Genomic DNA, 25,285 nt, shown 5'->3' with positions numbered 1-25,285 from the left:
CCAGCAGGTGCGAGAAACTATTGACAGCTTCCTCCTATGGGAACGTGAACAATTTCTCCCTCCTGTGCCTTTGTTAAACTAGTTTAAGAGGCGCACTTGTTTCTGTTTCAGCACAGTGGTTCCATGATTTTCCCCTGTGGAGCCAGTCAGGCAGTTTTAATGTGGGACTTTTCCCCCCTCATCTTAGTTCCACCATTCCAGGAACGTCCCATTAACAGGAAGAGGAAACAGGGCGATTCCAGGAAGGGATTAGAAGCAGCGGTGATCCGTTCTAATTCATTGTGAATTTGCTCCTTATATCAACTGGTCCTGACTGTAAATGAAGTCCCAGCAGTGGTGACTGATCTGAAGCCTTACATAATTGCTTTCAGTACAGGAATAAATGGAACAGAAAGTGCAGATGTGAAGGTCAATGGATGGTTATTATATTGCAGGATAAAAGCCAAAGTTTCATTTGAGACAACAGCATTATGGAACATCTCTTTTGAAGCTCTAAACATATTCAAACAATATATTGTCCAATTACTGAGTTCATTAAAGCCCCCATTCAGCAAGGTACTAAAACACGTGCAGAACTAAACCACAAGTACTCCCTCTAAACTCAATGGGCCTATTTAGATGCTAAGAGTTACGTGTGTGCTTAAAGACCTTGCAGAACCCAAGCCTTTATTCAAATTCAAAGCCAAGATTTTAAGTGAGCCTTGAGTTTGGGTGTCCACACTGAGACACCTAGAAGGAGTCTGCCTTTCTGAAAGTGCTGAGCTCTCACCTTCTAAGAGTCTTGTGTTGGGCATCCAAAGAAAAAAGTACACCCCAAGTCACTAGCCACTTCTTAAAATCTTGGTCACGATTTTCCACATGCATACAACCAGATATACAGCGCCCTTCATACACACTAAAGACCATCATGTAACTATTTTTTCCCCCTTTCTCTACTTGAAGTTGTTCAGGAAGGAAAGTTTAGAGGTTAAGGCCTGCATGGGACTCAGAAACCTGGCTTCAGTTCCTGGTTCAGCTACCAACTTGCTGTGCCACCTGGGGCAAATCCCTTAACCTGCTAGGTCTCAGTTCTTCATCTGTAAATGTAGGGGATACCGCTTTACCTGACAGAAGGGTTGTGAAGATAAAATCCACGATTGTGAGGTGCTCAGATACTACAATGATGGGGGCCATATAGTTACTTAGCCAGATAGGAAATGGAACATGTCTTAGTTATAACTTAAATGTCATAGAGCTGTGAATTCCCACCCTCCTCCCCTCACGCTAGCCATGCACCAGGGAAAAAACACAAGTCTTAGGGCCAAGGCAGAGGAGGATAGGGCCTTTAAGACCAAGCTTTCATATATTTTCCATGTGAAGCATCTGATTGCCATGTCTCATAGTGCCTCAGGCCAGAATAAGAACTCCCTCCTACTTCCATAGTCAGGAGATGAGCTTGCTTTAGAAAGCAGAATTCTCTCTATGGGAGAGGTGAGCATCACCTTTACGACACACAGCCTCGATGACTGACTACAACCAAGGCACTAAAGCCTCCACTGCACAAGGCGCTGGTCAAGGAGTCACCTGAACCAGATACCTCATGGAGCCAGCTCAGCGCAGGCATTACAGAAAACAAGTTAACACTGAACTCAAACTAGCTACTGGGGCGTTAAAGCCCATAACAGAAATGTTAGTCCTTCAGTGACCCAAGGCAAATACTGTCAAGATTAGATTCCCGTCCAAGCCAGGTTACTTGAGTTAGGGCAAGGAGAGACATCCCTGCCCTGTCTTCACCCAGAACTGGTCTCTAGTAGAAGCAGCCAGCCCTTTTTTATCTGGGCTGCTGGGCCCTGATTGGCTTCCACCTGCTGCCCGCCCTTTGGCGCCACAAGATGCAGCAGGACACCTTCATGGGGAGGAGGAAGAGGTTTTCCCCAGGCAGCAAGGCACCTGACAAGGGGCAGGAGAGGCCTGGTTCACCCAGTCAACGTTCTGGTTCCAATCCAGCAAAGGACCTAAGAACGTGCTTAAGTTTAAGTATGTGATTAATCCAATTGAAGTCACATACATGATTTGGTGCATCGGGGCCAGGTACTTAGCATCTTGTGGATCACAGCCCCAAGCTTAGGTCTGATCCAAAGCCAACTGAAATCAATGGGAGTTTCTCTCTTGGCTTGAAGGAGCTTGGATCAAGCACTTTCAATTGTAAAATCCTTGGAGCAAGAATTGTGAGTTCCTATGTGTTCGTACAGCACCTAACACAAGGACCCTTGATTGTGACCGGGACCTCTGGCTACTACCACAACACAATTAGTAATAATATAGAATTATGATGTTACTATCTTCCCATCCCACATTACAATTTGGCATAGGTAAACCTGGTGTATATAATTTTTAATCCACTGGAGCATCATGGATTCAAATGTTTGATTCAAACACAGTTGGGTTTGTGTTCCTCTAATGGAGACAGCAGAAGGAAAAAAAAAAAGACAGGAGATGGGTGAGAACAATTTCAATTAAAGAAAAAAAAGAACTGGCATATAATTATTATACACTGCTTGGGCAAGCTGAATAGTGGAGAGTACTTATACATATCCCTAATACCGGGGGAAAGCTACCCTCAGCCAGAAATAGGCTCTTAAACTTCACTCAGCCTTGGAGATGGAAAAGAGCATTGTAAACTACAGGAAAAATATTTCTAAATTAAACTACGTTTTACAAACCTCCTAGTACTTTGAGATGTTAGTAACACCAGCCGCTCCAAGAAGCAATGGTCTCAAGTAGCAGTAGGGGAGGTCTAGGATGTATATTAGGAAACACTTTCACTAGGAGGGTGGTGAAGCACTGGAATGGGTTACCTAGGGAGGTGGTGGAATCTGCTTCCTTCAAGGTTTTTAAGGCCCGACTTGACAAAGCCCTGGCTGGGATGATTTAGTTGGGATTGGTCCTGCTTTGAGGAGGGGATTGGACTAGATGACCTCCTGAAGTCTCTGCCAACCCTAATCTTCTAAAATCCCCAGCCCTAATTAGTGGCTCTTTAATCCAGTATAACAAAATCCAGTGGCTGGGAGCTGGAGTAAGCAAAGTTCAAACTGGAATTAAGATACACATTTTTTAAGCAGTGATGATAATTAGCCATTGGAACAGATTACCAAGGGATATTAAATTCTCCATCACTCAGAGTGTTATAGGGTCCATTTACAATATGGGGTGTCACCTGCTGTCAGCTCTGGGGATTAGCTCTTGCCAGGCACTGCCCTCCTGTGGTGGGGTCTCTGCGTGTTGTCTCTTTCACTCTGTGGCCCCTTTAACTCCTGAAGCTGCAGCTTCCTGTGCGTGGCTTGGTCCTCCCCTTCCAGGGAAATCAAAGTCCTTCCAGACCATCTGCAACACCCTATGTCATTTCCCAGTGCCTGGTAGAGGAACCCAGGCCCACCCTCTACGCTGGGTTCCAGCCCAGCCATCCTCTAACAAGCAACAAAGCTCTGCACAGTCCCACCCCTTGCTGCTCTTTCCCTGGGCTTTTTCCCACTTACCTAGCTGCCCTCTCTTGCTGGGTTTGCCAACCCAAACTCCCTCTGCCCAGAGTAACTGTAGTCTACTTCCTTACAGCCTCTTGCTGCTCGCAGCTCCTGGGCTTTTTACAGGCCCCTCCTTTTCCTACGCAGCTGAGCCCATTTCCAATCAGTGGCCTGCTCCTGGTCTCCTTTTTCAAGTGCAGCCTGGGTAGTTAATTGGCTTGTCTCACCACTTTAACCCTTCCAGTCCTATGTGGGGTGGACACCCCATCACATACCCTCCCTCTCAGGGGTGTGGATGCCTCCTGCCCAGCCCCTGCCGTACCCACAGGCCATCCCTCTCTTGTTATGCTTCCTCCACCAGGAGACACAAATTATACTGACCCTCCATGGCATCCCTAAACTTTTCCTTTTGAAACTTCAGGTCTCCTTCAGCTATTTGCAGGGGTTGTTCTGCTGCCGCCAGCTTCCCCTGGAGCTCCTTCACTTGCCCCACAGGATCCCCCACCACCCTTTCACTCAGGGTCCGAATTCTCACCAGAGCTTACTCCACTTCCGTGTGGAGCAGTTCCTATGCCTACACAGTTCCTATGTCTGTCTGGGCCCTCTCCCTCCCAATCATCTTATCTGTTACCTCCCTACTACCCCCTGCCGGGTGTGTGGGATAACCACATGCAAGGTCCACGGTCATTGCTACCATGTCTATCCTGATGGTCTCTGGCATATGCTGGTCTCCAGACACCACCTCCTTATTTCCTGTTTCACTGGGGTCCCTGCCTTCCTCTTTGCTACATCGCCCTTTCTTAAGAGGCCAGTGCCTCTTTTTATGCCTAATCTCATGGCACCTAAAACAAATCCTTGGCCTTTTCTTGGGAGTAGGCCACTCTTCCGCCTTCTCTTGTCTAGCCGCCTCTTGGGCTAGCCTTCCCCTCACAACTCAGAAATGGGCATACCCTTCTGACCACAGGCGAAACAGGCCCCTCCCCTTCAGGTTCTCCCCCCACGTTAGACTTTTTTGGCTTTCTCGTTTTCCTGCCTGTATAGGTAGGGGCACTCTCTGTTTAGGTGTCCCCCTCATTCACAGACATAACACCGCTTTGGCCAGGCCCACAGCCTCCTGGTGCTGGTACCTCTCTTCTTATCTCACTCCCTGCAGTCTTTATGTGAGCTCCTGCGGGAAGAAACTAATAAATACAGCTGCTGTTCAGTTAGCCGTGTCAAAGAGGTTTGCGGGTATCCATGTGCCTCTCACTGTCTGTTGGTTCTCCAGCACTTGCCTCAGCAGGGTCTAGATCCATCCCTGCTGATTGTCAGTCCCCTTCTGCCGGGACGGTAACTCTGGAGTGCAGGCTGGGAAGTTATAAGTGCCCTCAGCAAAAAAGGCTTTTTCACCTTCATTTGGTTTTTTGCTATGGCTTGCCACACTCCCTTGTATCAGAGGTGACTGTCTAATGCAGTTCTTGGCAGTGCACCACAATCTCTTAATCACCCCCGTACCAGGGGCAACTGCGTGGCCACTTCCCCCCACTACTTGTCACACACTCCCAACACACCTCCCTTTGGCCAGGGAGTGACTGTAGCCTACTGCCTTGCAGCCTCTTGCAGCTGCTCACAGTTCCTGGGCTTTATACAGGTCCCTCCTGATCCTGCCCAGCTAAACCCACTTCCAGTTACTGGTCTGCTCCCTGTCCACTTCACGTGCAGCCTAGGCAGTTAATTGGCCTGCCTCGCCCCTTGAACCTCTCCAGTCCTGGGTGAGGTGGACACTGCATGGCATGGAGTTTTTAAATCAAGTCTGGCTTTCTTTCTGGAAAATATGCTTTAATTCAACCACAAGTCACTGAGCTAGATGCAGGAATAACATGATGAAATTGTACGGGTTGTGTTACGCAGGAAATCAGACTAGATCAACGGTTCTCAAACTGTGGGTTACAACCCCATTTTAATGGGGTTGCCAGGTTCAGTGTTAGACTTGCTGGGGCTGAGGGCTGAAGCCAAAACCCAAGTGCTGCCACTGGGAGGTGATGTCAAAGCCCGAGGGCTCCATCCTGGGACAGCAGGGCTCAGGCTCGCTCCCTGTCCCTCCCCCTCAGGTCATGTTTTAGTTTTTGTTGCCAGAAAGGGATTGCGGTGTAATGAAGTTTCAGAACTGCTGGACTAGATGAGCACAATGTCCCTTCTGTCCTTAATCTTTGAATCACAGCCCAACACCATAACTCAGCTGTTCTGATCTATTACAGGGGCTGTCCAGCTGGTATCTGCAACACCCTATGCCATTTCCCCGTGTCTGGTAGGGAAACCCAGGCCCACCCTTCACACTGGGTTCCAGCCCAGGGATCCTCTAACAAGCAACAAAGGTCTGCACAGTCTTACCCCTTGCTGCTGTTTCCCTGGGCTTTTTCCTACTTACCTGGCAAGTTACTACAGGGCAAGCCACGTGAGAGTCTACAGCGTACCACCTTCCTGCTCAGTAACGTCCCATGTGAATTCTGCTACAGCACAGGGAAAGTTGAGGGACTTTAATGGACAGCAAGCTGGTGCGCTGTAGATGCAGACCCTGGCTTTCCCAACAGTAACTTGCAATGTAGACAGAATCTTTATCCATCAAGATAAAACACAACCTTAAGTTTGAATGGTTTCTTCAGAACTCATTAAAAAAACTAACACATTTTCTCCAAATGTTTTAATATTAAGTTTAATGCACAGATCCCTGATTATTCACTTACAAAATTAAGGAACATAAGTATCATCGTAGTAAAAAGGCCTAAAAAATGAACAATATGATCTGAACAGAAGTAAAGTTCTAGCATATAAAAAGCTTATACAAAAAGCGTGGGTTGGTCTAGAAATAGCAGGATTGCTAGTTAGGTTGAAGTGGTTATAAAAAAAAAAGAATTAGATTCTTGATTAAGTTTCAGTAGCAAATTCCCTAGTAAACAGCTAATTTTAGGAGGCGTACACAGAAGCTGACTCTGTTATATAAATTGTATGTAGGATTTCATCTTTAAACCTGAACATAGGTCAGCATAACATCACCCTCTACTTCAAGCCTGTCTATCTGCTGGAGGTTAAGAACTCGGTGGTTGTATGCAAACTGGTGGAGTCCATTCACAGTCACCATAAAGCAGCAAGCTTCACATAAAATCCAGATCTGCAAACCAAGGGAGGAAAAAAAGAGTGAAGAAATCCCATAAACAGGCATTCAGAAATGAGCAATAGCTATGGAGAAAAATATATAGAAAGCATCAAATATATGAATTTCTCCCTCTTTTATAAAAATACATTTGCAAAGTTGCGCTTGTAAATCATAGTAGTCATCATTCTAGCACAGGAGCAGTGTGATCTGGTAGAGCGAATGCTGGACTGGAGTCAGGGGCCCTGGAGTTCCGATGCCAGCTCTCACTGGTTTGCTCTGTGTCTGCAGGCAAGTCATTTAACCTCTATGTTTAAGATTTCCTATCTATTACATGGGGTTATCGATATTTTCTCACCTACCCCACGGGGCTGACTGAGCTCCACAGCTCTGAAAATGTCAAACACTAAGAGTTATTACAGTGGGATTTACAATTCTAGTACAGACCAGCGCTCGCTCTGGGAAGCCTGCCTCCAGCAGGAATATATATGAACGCTAAAGCCTTCATGCAGCGAAATGGAGGGAAATTCTATTCTATGCTCTCTGGTCACTGGCTTATTCCCTGAAGCACACGCACTGGTAGTCCTTTTACTGTTATCCTTACTACGAATACGGACCTAAACTTTCAAGAGTGCCTAGGGATTTTAGTACCTGGCTTTTGGGGCTGTCAGCTTGAGACACATTGAAAAGACCTAATTTTCAGAGAGTGCTAAGCACTTGCCCTCTGAAAAATCAGGCTCCTTTAAAGGTTCTCAAATTGGACAACCAAGAGCCTCTAACCACTTAACAATTTAAGGTGCTATTTCTCTTCCTAAATGTGCCTAAGTGAATGTAAAGACCTCAAAGGCCAAAAGCAAAATGTCCTCGTCAATGAGCATAACGAGTGACTAGTTTAAAATGGTTTTGCTCACTATGAAGCTCTGCCCACGGCTGAGAGGCATGCCACTTGGCAAGCCACGTTCCTCTGGCCCCCAGCGCTGGTGCAGAAAACTGTTGCGGACAATGGTCTTCTCAGAGAATCTTGGGTTTAGATGGAAGGCAATTTCTTCGCCCCATTTCAGATTGACATGGAATCTAAACACACCGGAGACAAATCACACGCATGAAACCCCCTCACTTTTAAACACCACCATTCACTACAGTTTTAACTGGGGAACACAATATGATTAACTAGAAGGTGTGACATGCAAAGTCAGTATCAAGCACAATAATACAGTACATGCATTTAAGCCACTTAAATAAAATATGCACCCTTTTATTTTGCCGCTGCAATTTGTGGCTGCTTCAAGTAGTTAATAGTTGGCCCAAGTTATAGAGCATTAAGTCACCTACTGCCTTAGTTTCAAAGATGGTGAGCAACTGCAGTTCCCCTTCACTTTACATGGAAGCTGTAAGCAGCCCGCTCCTCTGAGAATCGGGTAATCAGCTACCTGAATGTGACTACAAGTCAGGCAGTTAAATGTGGCCATCTGTGCTTGCAATTCATTATTCTCATAATTAATTGCTGGTGCAAAGTAAAATGCTTGGCTGAGGCCCCTTTACAAATTCTGATCAACAATTTGACTCATCGCTATTGTATTCATTATGTTAAACTCAACAATGAGCTTGGCTTAATCAAAAAGTTTAAAAGCTTTAGAGAAAACACATTTTTACACAATGTACACTAGCACCTTCAAGTGGTACAGTCCTCTCCTGGTCATATACCACTGTCATTTTCAGTAATAAAATGCCTTGACTGAAACGTCCCATTCCTAGGATTAATTAACAGTGCAACAATTTCTAATGAGATCTAAAAAAGCAGGCTCTGTCTTGTTCAGAAGAACTACTTTCCTCCCGTCTGCAGGGTGAAAATGTCACAGCTGTGTGTGCTGACTGAATTAGCTGGCCAGGAGATTCCAAGAGCTCTCGGCATCTGTAGCCAGGTATCTTGACAGACACCTCGACTCAGCAAGTGATTCCACACAGACAGACCTCTGCACTGCCATTAAGCATCACTGAAATCTAGGGTGCAGTTGACAGCCCAGGCAAAATTTGCCATCAGGGCTAAAATTTGCAAACCAAGAGCCAAATCTTACTCTCGGATGTACAAGCTGGCTGAAACTGAAGTCAGTGGAAGGAAGAGTGACCTCAACTGACTCTCAGTGAAGTCAATGCAAACACTCTCATGGAAGTCAACGGGAGTTGATCCCCCAAACTGTTAATTAAACACCAGCTGTACTGGCCTACTTGTAGTGGCTGTTATAGGCATACAAGCATGTTGCGCAGCCACTGAGGCTGAGGGGGAAAGATGTAAGGAGAAACACCAGCCAGTTGTAAAGGAAAAATCTTAAGGATGCCAGGACATGTCAACAGCAGCTGTGTTTGTGTGCAGAGGGATTGCAGCTATTTAAAATATAACCATGACTGTATGCTGGGGGGAAAAACCCTTCCTGACAACTGCATCTTCCCTGAACTTCAGAGAAGTCTAAATGTGGCTGCAATGCAGACATGGGGCTGTCTCTGCTACTTACCTGTCAGCATCAAGAGGAATGGTCCCTGTTATTACGAGAGATCTTGATGGACAAAGTCCTCCAAGAATCGAAGTGTGGTATGGCACAGGCTAGTGAAAGATACAGGAAAACAGGCTTAAAAAATATCAATCAGAACATACTTGCTTCTGTAATAAATGAAGGGAGGGGCTAGCTCCCCTTTATGGACACCCAGCCAGCCAGTTAGCTATAAAATCCCTCTTAGTAGCTGTTCTCTACTTGCTTTACCTGTAAAGGGTTAAAAAGGAAGTAAGTGGGCACCTGGACAAAGGGGCCAGTAGGAGGCCTAGAACTTTTTAAAATTGAAACAAAACTCCCCCTTTGTCTGTCTGTTGTTAGCTCTTGGCTGAGAGGTAAACTGGATAGGAGTTATGCTGTAAGAAGTGGAGCCAGGTATGAAAAATCATCAGAATCATACCTAGAAACTGCTCATTGGAAAACCCAGATATGAAGTGAGCTGTAGCTCACGAAAGCTTATGCTCAAATAAATTGGTTAGTCTCTAAGGTGCCACAAGTACTCCTTTTCTTTTTGCAAATACAGACTAACACGGCTGTTACTCTGAAACCAGATATGTAAGTAGATCAGGAAATGTTTAGGAAGATGCGATTAGGTTTATCTCTTGTTATTTCTTTATGGCTTGTGGATTCCTCTATGCTAACCCCAGGTGCTTTTGTTTTGCTTGTAACCTTTAAGATGGACCCCCCCGAAAGCTATTTTGGTGCTAAATTTTTGGAATTGCTCTTCTAAAAATCTAACAGCAGCCTGAGTTTCCAGATGTATTTTCTTTCTTTTTGTTTTTAATAAAATTTACCTTTTTTTAAAAACAGGATTTGGATTTTTGGGTCTTAAGAGCTTTCTGCACATGTTTTTAGTTAGCTGGTGGCAACAGCTGATTTCTTTGTTTTTGTTTCTCAGCTCTTCCCCGGAGAGGGGGATGCGTGAAAGGGCTTTGAGGATACCCCACAGGAAGGAATTCCCAAGTGCGCCTTCCTGGGCTCTCAGAGGGGTTTGCATTTGGGTGGTGGCAGCATTTACCAAGCCAAGGTCAGAGACAAGATGGAACCTTGGGAGTTTAATCCCAGCCGGGAGGGGCCAGTATTCATTTTAAAGTTCTGTCAGGCCCCCACCTTCTGCACTCAAAGTGCCAGAATCAGCCTTGGCAGCTTCCTTTTTATTTTCACCCACCAGGGGGAGTCTAATAAATGCACATCAGTTAAAAACAAATGACAAAGGAAGTCAGACAGATCCTGAAACAAAAGTGTCAGGGTGTTTCAGGTCCATTTAGAGGTTGAGTCTGTCGCCTGTAAGGAGCACAAGTAATCTTGCAATACATTAGGCATTGCCCTGCACTGTAGGGTAAGCAATACTGAATGTATCAAGCTTCCGACTCTCACGGGGAGAGTGCTTCCCAGCACAGGCAGACAAACATACACTAGTTCTGTTTGGTCTAGTGAGCTAAAACTGGGAGTGTGGCTGCAGCCGTATGCGGGGTGGCTCAGGTGAGCTGAGTTCAAGCCGGCCTGACCCCCTGGGTATGTGTCGCTGTGAACAGAGCACTAGCTTAAGCAGAGCTAGCGTGTGTTTGTCCAACAGGGCTGGGAAGCGGGCTGGGCCCAGTCCTATTCAACAGATTCATAAATGATCTGGAAAAAGGAGTAAACAGGAAGGTGGCAAAATTTACAGATGATACAAAACTACTCAAGATAGTTAAGGCCCAGGCAGACTGTGAAGAGCTACAAAAGGATCTCACAGAACTGGGTGACTGGGCAGCAAAATGCCAGAAGAAATTCAGTGTTGGGGGTGAGGGAATAGATTGGTCTCCAGGGCCCATTCAGTCATTGGCTTCCACTCTTCTAATGAGACCATCCATCTGCATCAGTTTTTGTGACCTGACTCTGAGACCCACCAGACCACACTGAGGTCACTACTATACTTTTAATGTTGGCCTTTAGTTTTATTTAACTCAATCCTCCCACCCCCCCCTGGAATGCCAGGTAGCAATCAAGGCATGCAGGCTCAGCAGCGCAGGTGTATGGAACCTTTCCATAAGAAAGGTGTTCTGTAGACTAACCTTTCGACTGTTGGATAACCCAGTGGGCATTATTCTTTCCCAATGTGACAATTCAGAGAAGTCACTTCTCCTGACCCTCTTTCGGCTCTCCGAAATCACATTCTCAGCCAGAATTCTTTTTCACCTGATCTTTCAGCACTTCAAATTTAAAAAGTACCCACCTCCCCAGTGACAACCACCACAAAATAATGTTATAAAGACTTACATAAGTTTGTGGCTGGTACGGTCCAGGTGGAAAAGCAGGATTTGACGACAAACAGAAAGGAAAAGAGAAAAGATCTCACACATCTGAACAGGCAGCCTTGATAAGCAGGCAGAGTTAAAACAAAAGTGTGCTTACAAATTCCATGAGAGCCACGCTTCCAATTCTTAAATGTAACCCACTCGTTCTTTTAACTATGCTTTACTTCTGTGTATTGATTTTAAAAGTCTGTAAACCACACCAGGGTTTTCAAAGTGGGAGAGGAAGGAGGTTCCAATGACAATTTTGAAAGGGGATATCGCAAGATCCCTATTTAGACATTTGATTAATAAAAGCTTTCTATCTGTGCTGCCTAAAGTAAAGCCAACGAGACAAATTCTGTTCTTAGTGACACCCACGCAACCTCACTGAATTCTGAGAGCAGAGTATTCAGAAGCTACACACAACAAAGAAAAGGGCCCAATCCTACTTGGATGGGATTCTCAAAAGCACTAAACACTGGTCTAATTCTACTCTCCTTGACAGCAAAGGAAGTTGAGGGTCCTCAGCACCTCACAGGATTGGATCCCAAGACAATCATTTCACATTACTATCCATCCAAAAGCACCAGTCTGGAGTCTTAATATTGCAGACAAAAGTTGGCTGCTTTAGTTCTTGCTAAGCTTGCCTTAGCAGACCTGGAATATTGGGCTGGGCTATGTTCTGCTCTCTGTTACACTGATGTAATAAAATCCAAACTAACACTAGTCAAGCAAATTTAATTATTTTCTACTTACATGATGTAAAAGAGAACTCTATTTAGCCCATTGAATCAAGCAGAAAATTTTCCCTTCAATTAATACAAATGGATTCAGCATCACTTAAACTCACACTATATGTTGATCCAGGAGCCAACTGTATAGGTGGGAAAGCTGCATTGGTCTGAAAAGTGAAAGACAATCTTGGTACTTAACAAATAAAAGAATAGCCACTAGGAGGCACTATCGACACAGAAAACAGGTGAATCGTCGTGAGCGTACAAATTAGCCCTGAAAAAATCATGAAGAAGGCCCAGACTGTGATATTTTTTTTCTCTCTTATCACATATTGCCATTATTGTCTTTGCGTGCTCTGACAATATGTTTCTTTCTGATTAAAATATTCAGAATCCTATTCTTGCTTCTGATTTTTCGTGGAGTGAAGAAATAAATAGAGCTTGTCAGAGTTGCTCTGTTTCCCAACTTTGGTTCATACAAGCCAACAAAAGGAATAAAGTGCACAAAGAAAGTTAGAGTAAACACTTACGATCCCAGCTGATCTAGGACACCAAGCACCTGGGGGCTAAATGTTATGAAAAAGAAAAAATTAGTCCAAAAGGCTTGAATTAACAGTCCTGTCTGAATGGCAAAATCAGCTGACAGAAGTAATGTGGTCTAGTGATTCCAGGAGACCTGGGTATACACTCTTCCACAAACTTGATACGCAATTGCCTTCTCATCAGACCATGAGTATTTACTATTAAAGGTACTGATGCAGAAACAGTTATATTTCCTGCAATACAGTGAACTAGACTGATTGTTAGGGTAAGATATGTTGGACATATTTAGACACTCTAAGCAACAGATTTCCATAGTAGTGATGACATGCACCCTCCCAGTGACCATGCTGGAATTGCATTCTCAATCCTGCTCTTCTTCCCCTAAATATTGCTGTTTAAATGGATTATTCTTTTTTAAAAAATTGTATTTTACACATATATGGTCATGAATTTTCCAGCAGTTATTATTCCAAACGAATGGTGACAGCACTGGAAGCAGACAGGCGTAGGGGTAAATACCATGAGAGTTTCCTCAGTATTCCTGTGATAATCCTTTTAATCCATTGCTAGACTCTTCAGTGTGTGTCAAATAATGAGCTAGTTCTGTTAGGTAGCCCCAGTGTTCACTAGGACTAGATTGCACAATCAAAATTATTTCAACCATGAGTTAAAAAATTAGATTTGAACCAGATCTTAGCATCCTGCACTCTTTCCCTGAATCCTCAGGTGAATTCCTTGCCCAATGCATCAAAAGTAAACCAGGATCTGCAATGGAGAATCAGTGGGCAAAGAAATTAAAGACCATGAGCCAAGGTCAGCCCTGGAGTATGGAAAATTTAGCATCCATTGAAGTTCATGGGAATTACACACAGTTCCTGTGGTACTTAATTCAGCCCAATGTCTAATTCACCAGAAAAGCAGTGAGAAGACACTGCCCCTTCCCATTTGCTCAAACATCAGTGGGGGAGAGGGAATCTATACACAACAGTAGGATTATTGCAAAGAAACAGGAATCATAATATGGGAAAACAATGGGTGGCTTTAGTTTTTCAATTAGGTTACAAATTAAGAATGCTCAAATGCACCTGTAAAATTTGATTCAATAAGACAATCGCTGTATATTAAATACTAACTATTCCAGAGATCTTTGTGAAGGATTGAATAAATGTCATATACTAGATTATGAAATATTTATGTCATTGTGCACTGTTATATTTTGCTCTCAGCATGGAAAATCTTATTATAAAAGCAGGTTTCTTAATTACTAGAATCTAGAGGGGTTTTTTTTATTCTCTGAAGTCATTTATATTTCCCTCCCTCCCCCCAGAAAACAGTAAACACCACAGCTGTTATACAAATAAAAAAAACTGGACAATTCTCCCAGAGATACCCTTTGAGCATGGCTACACTTGCAAATGTAGAGTGCTTTGAGTTAAACCAACCTTCGTGGAGTGCAGTAGGGAAAGCGCGGCAGTCTGTCCATACTGACAGCTGCAAGCACACGGACATGTCCACATTTGCGGCACTTGCAGCGGCATTGGGAGCGGTGCATTGCTGGCAGCTATCCCACAGAGCACCTCGTCCCATTCTGGTGCTGTAGCTTGTGGGAAGGGTGCGGAGGGTGTGGGGCATTCTGGGTCCTGTCCCAACGCCCTGTGATGCATCGGTTCGCATCCCAGCAATCTCTCTGCTTCCATCCACAATTGGAGCCATCTTTCAATGTTTTTTGTACTGCGCGCTCTGTCTTCCCTTTCGGTCTGCAGGAATGGAGCCCGAACTGCTGAGGAATATGCTCATGAATCTCGCCAGCACATCACGTTTGGCAGTCGAGTTACTCCTTAAGATCCAAAGTGATGGTAAGGACTCCGACGATGATATCGATGCGAGTATTGCATACGACACGAGATTGCTTGTGGCATTCACGGACATGCTCACCACCGTGGAATGGTGCTTGTGGGCTCGGGAAACAAGCACTGAGTGGTGGGATCACTTCGTCATGCAAGTCTGGGATGAAGAGCAGTGGTTGCAGAACTTTCGGATGAGGAAAGCCACTTTTATGGGACTGTGTGCTGAGCTCGCCCCCACTCTACAGTGCAAGGACACGAGATTGAGAGCTGCCCTGACGGTGGAGAAGCGAGTGGCTATTGTAATCTGGAAGCTGGCAACTCTAGATAGCTACCGATTGGTCGCTAACCAGTTTGGAGTGGGGAAGTCGACTGTTGGAATCGTGTTGATGCAAGTTTTCAGGGCCATTAATCGCATCCTGCTCAGAAGAGCCGTGACTCTGGGTAACGTGCATGACATTGTGGCTGGCTTTGCACAAATGGGTTTCCCTAACTGCGGAGGGGCAATAGATGGGACGCATATTCCAATTCTGGCACCAGCCCACCTAGCCTCTGAGTACGTTAATCAGAAGGGGTATTTCTCTATGGTTCTCCAGGCGCTTGTGGACCACCGTGGGCATTTCATTGACATTAACACAGGCTGGCCCAGAAAGGTGCATGACGCACGTGTCTTTCGGAACGCTGGCCTGTTCAGGAAGCTGCAAGTCGGGACTTTTTTCCCAGACCAGAAGATCACCGTAGGGGAAGTCGAAATGCCCATTGTGATCCCTTTATTGCCATGGCCTATGAAACCCTACACAGGGAGCCCTGACAGCAGCAAGGAGCCGTTCAACAACAGGCTAAGCTGGTGCAAAATGACTGTGGAGTGTGCTTTTGGCTGTTCAAAGGGCCACTAGCTCTCTCTGTATGGGAAGTTGGACCTGGCTGATGACAGCATCCCCGCGGTTATATCCGCGTGCTGTACCCTCCATAACATTTGTGAAGGGAAGGGTGAACAATTCACTCAGGCATGAAACTAGGAAATTCAACACCTGGAGGCTGAATTCGAACAGCCAGAGAGCAGGGCTATTAGAGGGGCCCAGCATGGGGCTGAAAGGACTAGGTATGCCTTGAGGGAGCAATTTGAGGCTGAAAGCCACCAGTAATGTCTGGTGCCCTGCACGGGAGTGAAAGGTGGTGGTTCCAATGTTAGTAGAATCTGTGTTTGCTACGCATGATACACTGACTTGCAGAGCCTGTTGCTTTCCTGGGCTAAGATATCTTTTACGTTCTGCAATAATAAAGAATGTTTTCAAAGCAAAAAAAAATCCATTTAATGAAAAGAAAATGCATTTATTGAAAAGAAACAAAACTGTGCAAGCGCATTGCCCAAGTTCTGGATGAGAACTTTGAAGAGATCACTGAGGCCAATTACTGCAATGTGAGAGAGCACCTCAACGCCCTATTCCACATCTAGGCATGCATGCGGCCCTAACCCTCCTTGCCCCAAGATCCCGCACCGAACAACTTCCTTCCCAAAATAAAAGCCGCTTACCGGGAACCTCCTCTGGTGTTTGTCCTTCTCCAAGCACTGGCCGCGGCGACTGGCTACCTTCCTCCTGGCTTGAGAACAGCTCCTGGTTGCATGCATCTACGGATGCAGGGGTGTCTTCCTCCGCCTCAGCACCCTCGCTCCCGCTTTGCTCCTCCTCCTCTTCCTGCCTTGTTGAACTGGGCTCTGAAGTGTCCATGGTGGTACTCGGCATGGAGGTGGGGTCGCCCCCAAGTATTGCGTCCAGCTCTTTGTAAAAACGGCAGGTCACAGGGGCAGCACCGGAGCGGCGGTTTGCCTCTCGGGCTTTGCGGTGGCATTCCGCAGCTCCTTCACTTTAACCCTGCACGGCAGTGCATCCCGGGCATGGCCCCTTTCCAGCATGTCCCTTGATATCTGCCCGAAGGTATCATAATTCCTATGGCTGGAGCGCAGCTGGGACTGGACAGCTTCCTCCCCCCAAACAGTGATGAGGTCCAGCACCTTGCCATTGCTCCATACTGGGGATCGCCTGGCGCGTGGGGGCATGGTCACCCGGAAAGATTCGCTGAGAGCACTCCACGCCTGGCTGAGCGAACAGGAAGGGGATTTTCAAAATTCCCAGAGAATTTAAAGGGCGGGTCTGACGGTTGGTCACCTGAGGGCAGGGCAGTACAGTTCAAAGTGATGACCAGAGTGGCTAGAACAGGCATCGTGGGACACGTCTGGAGGCCGATCACAGAGCATTAACAGACCAGGGTGTCCACACTGGCGCCATGACGCTCCAGCGGGGGCGCAGCAAACGTTATTCCACTCGCTGAGGTGGAGACCAGCAGCACCGTAGCCATGGAGTCAGAGCGCTCTACGTGCCTTGCCAGTGTGGACGCGTTGTGAGTTAGAGCGCACTGGGCTGCTTTAATGCGCTGTAACTTGCAAGTGTAGCCATGCCCTTAGTTGTAAGTACATCTCTTCAAGAGACTGAAATTATTCCTAACACTTCATACTTCTCTAGGGAATTGCACAGATCCAAGGATCTCACAGTACTTTAGGAACATTAACTAATTAAGCTTCACAACACAATCCTCACATTACTTCACCCCGCACTCAATTACCAGCACACCTAGGGCTGCAGTTTTTCCGAGCACCACTACACTGTAAAATGGCAGAGGATACAAAGAAGGTATATTGTGTCCCACCAAAACTGCAGAGAGAACTCCCGCAGGAAGAATTAATTTACCTGCATTGGAATCTGGACAGGAAAGGAGGGTTCACACCCCTAACTTTTGCAAGAAGAGCCAGGATCTTTAACACAGAGAACGGGTCAGCACCGAGGTTTCACATCTGATTTGAAAGACGGTCCCTGCAACAGCCCAGCATTTATAAATGCCTGGCTGCTGTCTCTTGCTCACATACCCAGGTCAGATTGATTGTTAGAGCTGGGGTTGAGAAGGAATTTCCTCCCAGATCAGATTGGCTGGGACCCTGGGGTTTCTTTTGCCTTCCCCTGCACCACGGAGTGTCGCTCACCTGCTGAGATCATCTAGGCATATCTCACCAAATAATTCCCTGTCATTGCAAGGGCCTCGGGCACTGGTGACAGTTTTGTAAAGGGACCATTCAGTGCACAAGAAACACACTTTGCTTACAGTACTGCAGGCTGGGAACTTGCTGCTTTACTCAACTATATACAGACGGGGGGAAGGGGTGAAAAACACACGCTAATTAAACAGGAAATGAAGTAAGGGTGGAGCATGGCTCAAACCATCATACTCTGAGCCAGTGGCTCTCAATCTTTCCAGACTACTGTATCCCTTTCAGGAGTCTGATTTATCTTGTGTACCCCCAAGTTTCACCTCACTTAAAACCTATTTGCTTACAAAATCAGACATACAAATACAAACCTGTCACACAACACTATTACTGAAAAATGGCTGACTTTCTCATTTTGACCATATAATTATAAAATACATCAACTGGAATATAAATACAGTACTTACATTTCAGTATTCAGAGCAGTATAAACAAGTCATTGTCTGTATGAAATTTTTGTTTGTACTGACTTCGCTGGTGCTTTTTATGTAGCCTGTTGTAAAACCAGGCAAATATTTGATGTTGATGGTGCCCCCGGGAAGATCTCTGCATACCCCCAAGGGTACGTGTACCCCTGGCTGAAAACCACTGCTCTGAATAAACCCCATTAACCCCTTAATGACTACTTTACTACAGGCAGTTTGGTGTCTTCCATGACACACATTTTAGTTTCCAGAGGACTAAAATGGTATGGTCTAACTAAAGTCTTTGTACTTCACACAGAGGTCCTGGGTAAAAAGTAATGGCCTGTGATATTCAGAAGGTCAGACTGGATGATCTGATGGTCCCTTCTGGCCTTAAAAATACACGAAACAATGAAGCCTCTTCTAACGCCCTGCTGAGGCATTGGCCTACTACTGACTCAGAGAGAATGAGAATCAGCGACACCACTTGTTCTTTGTAGGCACGTATCAGTTCCTTGTAGGTCTCCAATCCAGTCCCCCGACTTTTCATATTTAATAGGTTTATAACACAAGATGGTCTGGCTGAAGGCTCATTACTATTTCCCTGAAAGGCTTGCCTCCAGTTCAGTAAATACGGGAATACAGTAGAGGGTTTTTTTTTTTTTTACAAGTAAAATATTGGGTTTAAGGACTATGGGTCCAATGATTCCTAAAAGGATCTGAACATCCTCATCCCACGCTGAGCTCAGAGCTCACTGAGTTTGCTGGCAATTTTTCCACTGTTGGTTTAGCTTAGTTACAGTTTCATTGATGGCAGCAAAATTGGAAGCACTAGAACAGACAAGCATTGGCTTTTTATCATTCTATCATCTTGGAGCATGACACGGCAATAAAAAAATACCTGCACTCTGTCCACGCTTATGTTTTTTTCCCACGGTTAGTCTAACACTGGTGAAGCTCCACCACTGGGAGCACTAGTGGGGACAAGACCCGTTTGAGATATTCAGAAACCCATAGGATATACTCAGATTCTCACTGGATCATGCCCCAAATCTGCAAATACTAGAGTCTCTCCAGTTCACCTCGTGGTTCTGAAACACAATAATACATGCAATCGGCACTTACAGTAGTATCTTGGAAGCTGATGACTGCCACTTCCACACCCCCAGACACACTAAGGTTGTTCACTTTGGAAAGTGGAATCCGGTGCTTGTACTCCACAAAGTGCTTTCCATTTACAGCAACCTGCCATGTGTAAAAATCAGAAGTTATTCTTTTGGGATAAAGGATAACATCTCGTGCCCATAAGAAAATGTAAGGTTTGTTTTAAAAAAAAATTACAAAACCTAAGAACAATAGAAATATTTCTATGAAGTTTTACAAAAATCAAAGAAACAATTCAAAATAAACCAACATTTCCCTGCAGCTTTTGCAACCGAAACACTGCAGCACTGTGCTAGTACCTGGGAACCCAAAAGCGAAATTCACTAGAAACTGAGGAAGAACTCAGGCAAAACTGACTAGTCTTTCAATTGTCTAAATGGATTAAGGCCACAGTCCTGTAAACACATATGCCGGTGCTTAGCTTTACACATCTGAGCAGTCTCATTGAAGTCAATGGGACTTCTCACATGTGTAAAATTAAACATGGACACGAGTGTTTCCAGCATCAGGGCCTAAAATGCAAAAGTAAGCACAGAGTTTTAGTCCATTCCCATTCCAATAAATGGAAAGACTCCCATTAAAGATTCCCTTTAAAAGAGAATTGTTTTAATATAACTCTTTACATGTGAGAATGTTCCTTGATTCAGCAGAATAGCCATTTTAAAAATAATTTTCAAGTAAAATATAGTATTAAAAAAATTACCAGGAATGAGTCGTGTGTTACCAAAACCCGAATCTCAAAGGGGTGACCTTTAAAAAAAGGCATTTCATATTTCCTCTCCTCTTTTCCCCAAGTCTGTCTTTCAAAAGTATTGCAAACCACATATCCACCCTCTTCGAATCGTGGGTTAAAATGAAAAGCAATATCAGCTTGAGGAATTGGGCAGGATCCACACTGAAAGTCTATCTGGAACCTGTGAAGGAAAAACGTACAAAGATGAACTAAACTGAGCATAGTTAAGAAATCTAGTGTGCTCTCACTTGTATCCAAAATAGTCTTTCTAGAGGACTAGCCTCTGCTCCCTCTCAAAGATGTCTCTTCTGTCATTACAACATTTCTGCGTGGAAAGTCTAAAGCAACATAGTAATTTAGGATCACAGTCTATTCTACTGTGAAAACAAACAACAAAAACCTCACGGTGTTCATACTTAGTAGTTAAGCCTGTTCTAACTGATTTTATCCTGCTGAAAACCAACTAAGGTTATGATCCTCCAAACACTTATTTCTGGGCAGAGATTTTTTTCCCATGACTAGTCCCACTGAACTTATTAATTATAATGTTGAATTGTATAATATGAATTAATCATAATGTTTAGGACTATTCCCAGTAGTAAATATTTGTGGGATCAGGGCTCAAACCAACAATCTGAATATTTACAATGCATGTTTCAACGCTACTGAGCCTCTTGAGATATTTCCATTGTTTTAACTGACCTTCCTTCTGAGGTAACTGCGTGATTGGCATATTATAAGATTGGAACTATTTACTGCTGCGATAGCACATCTCTCAAAGGTGCATTTCGTATAGTATCAATGATAGTAACGTCAAGCCTGATCTTGCAAACCCTATCCCTTTGCGTAGTCCTGTTGATTTAAAGTAGTAAAAATTAGTCAAGAGAATAGCAGCTTGACGGATCAGGCTCTTATTGGGAGAATAGGGTGGAGGAGACGAAGCGATGTTTTGGTCACACGATTTTTATAAAGGAACCTAAAAATAGTAATGTGACTAGTTTATGTTATACCAAAAGATGTGAACTCTAACTTGCCTTTTTAAAGCCCCAGTTCAGGAAAGTACTTAATCTCAAATATTCTTCTGAACAGAGATGTGATTACTCATGTGTTTAAGGTTTAGCAAGTGCTTTACTGAATCGGGGATTATATTCTGTATGCAATAAAGATGGTCCGCAGAGGGAGTACCGTACTGCAGTGATGTTAGTTGTATGTCTAAATCCAGTAATGGATACACATTCACCTAAAGTATTTGTGCATAAAGTCTTTATATCTCTGGACACCAACGAGACGAGAATATCAATTCTATGACACATATAGACTCTGATGGCCTGATCCAGGAACTCAAAACGCTTTCGAATTTGGATCTCTGAGCTATCAGCAATGGACAGTTCACCATCTTTTCATACATGATATCTGCACGCTCTCAAAGCCGTATCTGAACGACTCTGTGTCAACAGATAAGAACTGGATCAGTATTTCTGGGAATGTGGGAAACTTTAGCACAGATAAACTCCTCTGAGTCACTAGAGCTAACCTCATGACCTCTTCCTGGTCATGCTCCAGGGAGTAGAAACATTCCATTATTCTCAACAGTTCATTTTAGGCACAGGAGTGGAGCAGCTGTATACCTACAAGCACACACCTGTCACATGGAGGAAGAACAGTTCCACTGATGATAACCATCAAGCCATCACGAAGACTGCCATGAATAGGGCCAGTAAATGGGAGAGACTGGGGAATAGAAAGAAAGCAACACAGTGTCCATTAAAGGGTTACAATATTTAAATCACTTTTCTAATCCTGAATTGGTGTTCATCTCCCATTCATCTGGCTGTGGATTTAGATTCCTCTGCCCGACAAATCACTACAAATTCCAGCCTGATGAACTGAAGTCAGTATGCCGCAAAATTTCTCTCTGAGGACTGTTCCTATAGAGCATGACTTTTCTGTGTAAAGGCTTGTCCCTTGCAGCCTAGCTACGTAAGATGAAACAGCTAAAAACTCTGTCGATCCTAGTGGTAACAGTCAGCATTCCTTCCTACCAGGCAATGTGGCCTGGTGGACAGGATAATGGATTGGTTCAGGACACCTGGGATCAACTCTCAGCTCTGCCCCCAGCGTCCTGGGTGACCTCAGGCAAGTCACTTCCCCTTCCTGTGCCTCAGTTTCTCCATCTGTAAATGTGACAAGAAAGCTGCTCACTGCTAGGGCTGTCAGCCTGGGGTGGTTTGGGACTCCAGCTAGAGCCTGGCTGCCCACCAGGTTCCCAGCTCCCCACTCCCAGCCAGGCTGCTGCCTGGGTTCCCCACTCCGATCCGGGCTGTGTCTGCCTGGTTCCTCACTCCTAGCTGTGAGCCCCGCTGCACGGGGCAGCTCCAATGCTCCCGGAGAGGAACATGGAGCCGAGAACCCAGGGGCAGCTGTGCTCCCAGCGGGGAGCCCAGCGGTCAGGTGGGCTCCCGGTGGGGAGCTGCGCCCAGAGCTGAGAGCCCAGGCTGTCAGCCCCCCTGCCTCCCTAAGTTGGTGGAAGCGCTCCTGGTGAGGACACACATCACCCACAGAAGGAGGGTAGTGTAAGCGTGAACTACTGCAGTCATTACTGTGGTGGCTGTAAATTGACCTAACATAGGTTGACTTAAGTTTGTAGTGTAGACATGCCCTCAGAAACAATATCACTGATCCAGGAGTAAGAAGAGGCAAAAACACCCTATACTAGCCTACTCAGAGAAGTTTGAATAGTAGCTTTGGAAGAAGACTCTCCAAGTGGTACTCGGAAGCTCAAAACGAAAAGGGAAGTTGCATGAAGTAAAAAAACAAGCAAACAGCCCAACAACGTTACCTAAGAAGACTATATCTATTCTGCATACGGAAGTATAAAAACAAGTTCATTCCAGTTTTCACACAACAAACACTGACTTTGTGGTTTTAAAAAATAGTTGTTTTTTTTAATCTGAGGTTCTTTTTCTCTCAGGCTTAGTTCTTTCATGTGTAACATTTTTTGTCAGAGGACTTGAGTGTAAGCATGCTTCAATTTCCTATATCAGTGGTAAAAGAATAATACGAAGAGAAGATTATAGGTGCAAAACTTGCAAGCATTTATTTGTAAGGAACCTAACAAGACAGATTTTCTCTTGCTTCAACAGATTTCTTTGCTGTGATCATTCATCACCCCAACCCCGGAAGCAATGCGCCTTTCGATTTTGGGTCTCTGGGTTGTTGCTCAATGCTGTCCATTTCCTGTCCCTCAGAGATGCACTCAGGAAACATGGGGTCTTGATTCTCCTCTGCCTCATACCTGAGGTAGTTATTTGCACCTGTGCAAAGTGGGTGTACAAAGATATTGCCAGCAGAGATTGCACGCAGATGTAGATGAATACACAAGGTGCAGGGTAGTGGAGAATCATATTTCCTAAAGAGCACCTGGCTTTTTCCAAGAAGCTGTGAAATGCATTAGTCCAAAAGTGAGAAATGCAGCCACTGGGACAAATGTGTCCCTGGTATGACTGTTGTTTAGAGCAGCGATACGTTGGACCCAATGTCTTTTCCAAGGAAGACTGCCCAGGATCTGTTCCATGAACCGCTGTGACCCAATCCCCTTTCACTGCCTTATGAACCCTGGTGGCATATTACTTTCTCTACCAGACCCGGGACACTTGGGGCCACATTTCCCAGTGTATTTAGGTGCCTAAAGATATAGATAGGGGCCTAATGGATTTTCAAAAACGTTTACGAGTTTGGTGCCTGGATAAGACAAAGTGGATGAGGTAATCTCTCTTATTGGATGAATGTCTGTTGGTGAGAGAGACAAGCTTTCCAGCTACACAGAACTCTGGGTCTGGGAAAGTTACTCGGAGTGTCACAGCTAAATACAGGGGTGAAGAGAAGATAGATTAGCACAGTGGCTCTCAACCATTCCAGACTACTGTACCCCTTTCTAGGGTCTGATTTGTCTCGTTTCACCTCACTTAAAAACTTACAAAATAAGACATAAAAATGCAAAAAGTGTCACAGCACACTATTCCTGAAAAATTGCTGACTTTCTCATTGTTACCATATCATTATAAAATAAATCAGATGGAATATAAATATTGTACTTACATTTCAGTGTCTAGCATACGGAGCAGTATAAACAAATCATTGTCTATGAAATTTCAGTTTGTTCTGACTTTGCTAGTGCTTTTTATGTAGACTGTTGCAAAACTAGGCAAATATCTAGATGAGTCAATATACCCCCTAGAAGACCGCTGAGTACCCCCAGGGCTACACGTACCCCTGGTTGAGAACCACTGGTTTAGCGTAAGTCACTAGCGCATATTCTAAGGGACCATTTGAGGTGCCCGGTTGCTTTTGAAAATCCCACTAGGTGCTCATCTATGGCGCTTGACACACCTTGGGAAATCTGGCCCTTGGTCACTCTCAGCGTGTGACTCAGCCTGGCCCAGAAGGGGGCTTGGGAGGAGTGATGGCTCCCAACTCAGGCAGGGGCGAGCAACTTGGGGATAACAGAGAAACCCAAGAAACACTTCAGTGGCTACAAAAGGGGGGTGGGAGGAGGGGACAAGAAAGAACTCTTCCTGTTTTCTCCCCAATCTCTCTCCTGCCCTCCATGCCCCACCCAAGCCCAGGGGTCCCTCTCCCCGTGCCACCCCCCCGCCAGAGAGAGAGACTCACCGGCTTGAAGTAGGGCGCCAGCTGAGCCATGGGAGCGACTGGAGCAGACAGCCTCTGACTAAAGAGAAACCGAGAGTGAGAGCGGCGGAGTCAGGGGAAGCGGAGGCTGTTGTGGGAGGGGGGCAGGCGCGGGGGGTGGCGCACAGGCTGGGGGAAGAGGGGGGGCGCAGGCTGAGGGGGGAGGGGTGCAGGCAGGAGCTGGGGGAAGAGGGGGCAGGCTGGGGGGGCACAGGTGGGGGGCGCAGGCAGGGAGGCGTGTTGTGCAGGCTGTGGGGAGAGGGGAGCAGGCAGGGGATGAGTGAGAGGGGGCAGGCTGGGGGGGCACAGGTGGGGGGCACAGGCAGGGAGGCGTGTTGTGCAGGCTGTGGGGAGAGGGGTGCAGGCAGGAGCTGGGGGAAGAGGGGGCAGGCTGGGGGGGCACAGGTGGGGGGCGCAGGCAGGGAGGCGTGTTGTGCAGGCTGTGGGGAGAGGGGAGCAGGCAGGGGATGGGGGAAGAGGGGGCGGGCTGGGGGGGCACAGGCGGGGGCACAGGCAGGGAGGCGTGTTGTGCAGGCTGTGGGGAGAGGGGAGCAGGCAGGGGATGGGGTTGTACAGGCTGGGGGAAGAGGGGATGCAGGCTGAGGGGGGAAGGGTGCGGGCA

At 45.7% G+C, this 25,285-nt stretch overlaps 1 protein-coding gene across 1 annotated transcript; it reads right to left on the bottom strand.

Annotated features, from left to right (window-relative positions):
• Nucleotides 1–6,176: 6,176 nt before the first annotated feature.
• On the bottom strand, nt 6,177–24,752 carry LGALS9 (galectin 9). Its single transcript, XM_073316011.1, has 10 exons — nt 24,646–24,752; nt 21,617–21,705; nt 19,945–20,155; nt 19,203–19,322; nt 12,717–12,752; nt 12,270–12,353; nt 11,436–11,447; nt 9,141–9,229; nt 7,542–7,704; nt 6,177–6,648 (listed from the first exon to the last, which is right to left on the bottom strand). The coding sequence occupies exons 1-10, from the start codon at nt 24,673–24,675 to the stop codon at nt 6,502–6,504; spliced, it is 981 nt and encodes a 326-aa protein (XP_073172112.1). The 5' UTR covers nt 24,676–24,752; the 3' UTR covers nt 6,177–6,501.
• Nucleotides 24,753–25,285: the final 533 nt, after the last annotated feature.

Source organism: Lepidochelys kempii, chromosome 17, assembly GCF_965140285.1.
Source record: "Lepidochelys kempii isolate rLepKem1 chromosome 17, rLepKem1.hap1, whole genome shotgun sequence".
NCBI classification, from domain to species: Eukaryota; Metazoa; Chordata; order Testudines; family Cheloniidae; genus Lepidochelys; species Lepidochelys kempii.
The sequence above is the reverse complement of the archived record's forward strand: the minus strand, read 5'-3'. Positions and strand labels throughout refer to the sequence as shown.

Excerpts from the sequence above, each read along its gene's own strand:
- LGALS9 (XM_073316011.1), bottom strand. The coding sequence starts at position 24,675 with ATGGCTCAGCTGGCGCCCTACTTCAAGCCG. Across the intron at positions 12,354-12,716 it reads GTCCTAGATCAGCTGGGATC|ACCAATGCAGCTTTCCCACC; the intron begins GTAAGTGTTTAC and ends TTCACTTTTCAG. Across the intron at positions 7,705-9,140 it reads ATTCCTCTTGATGCTGACAG|ATTCCATGTCAATCTGAAAT; the intron begins GTAAGTAGCAGA and ends CGGTGTGTTTAG.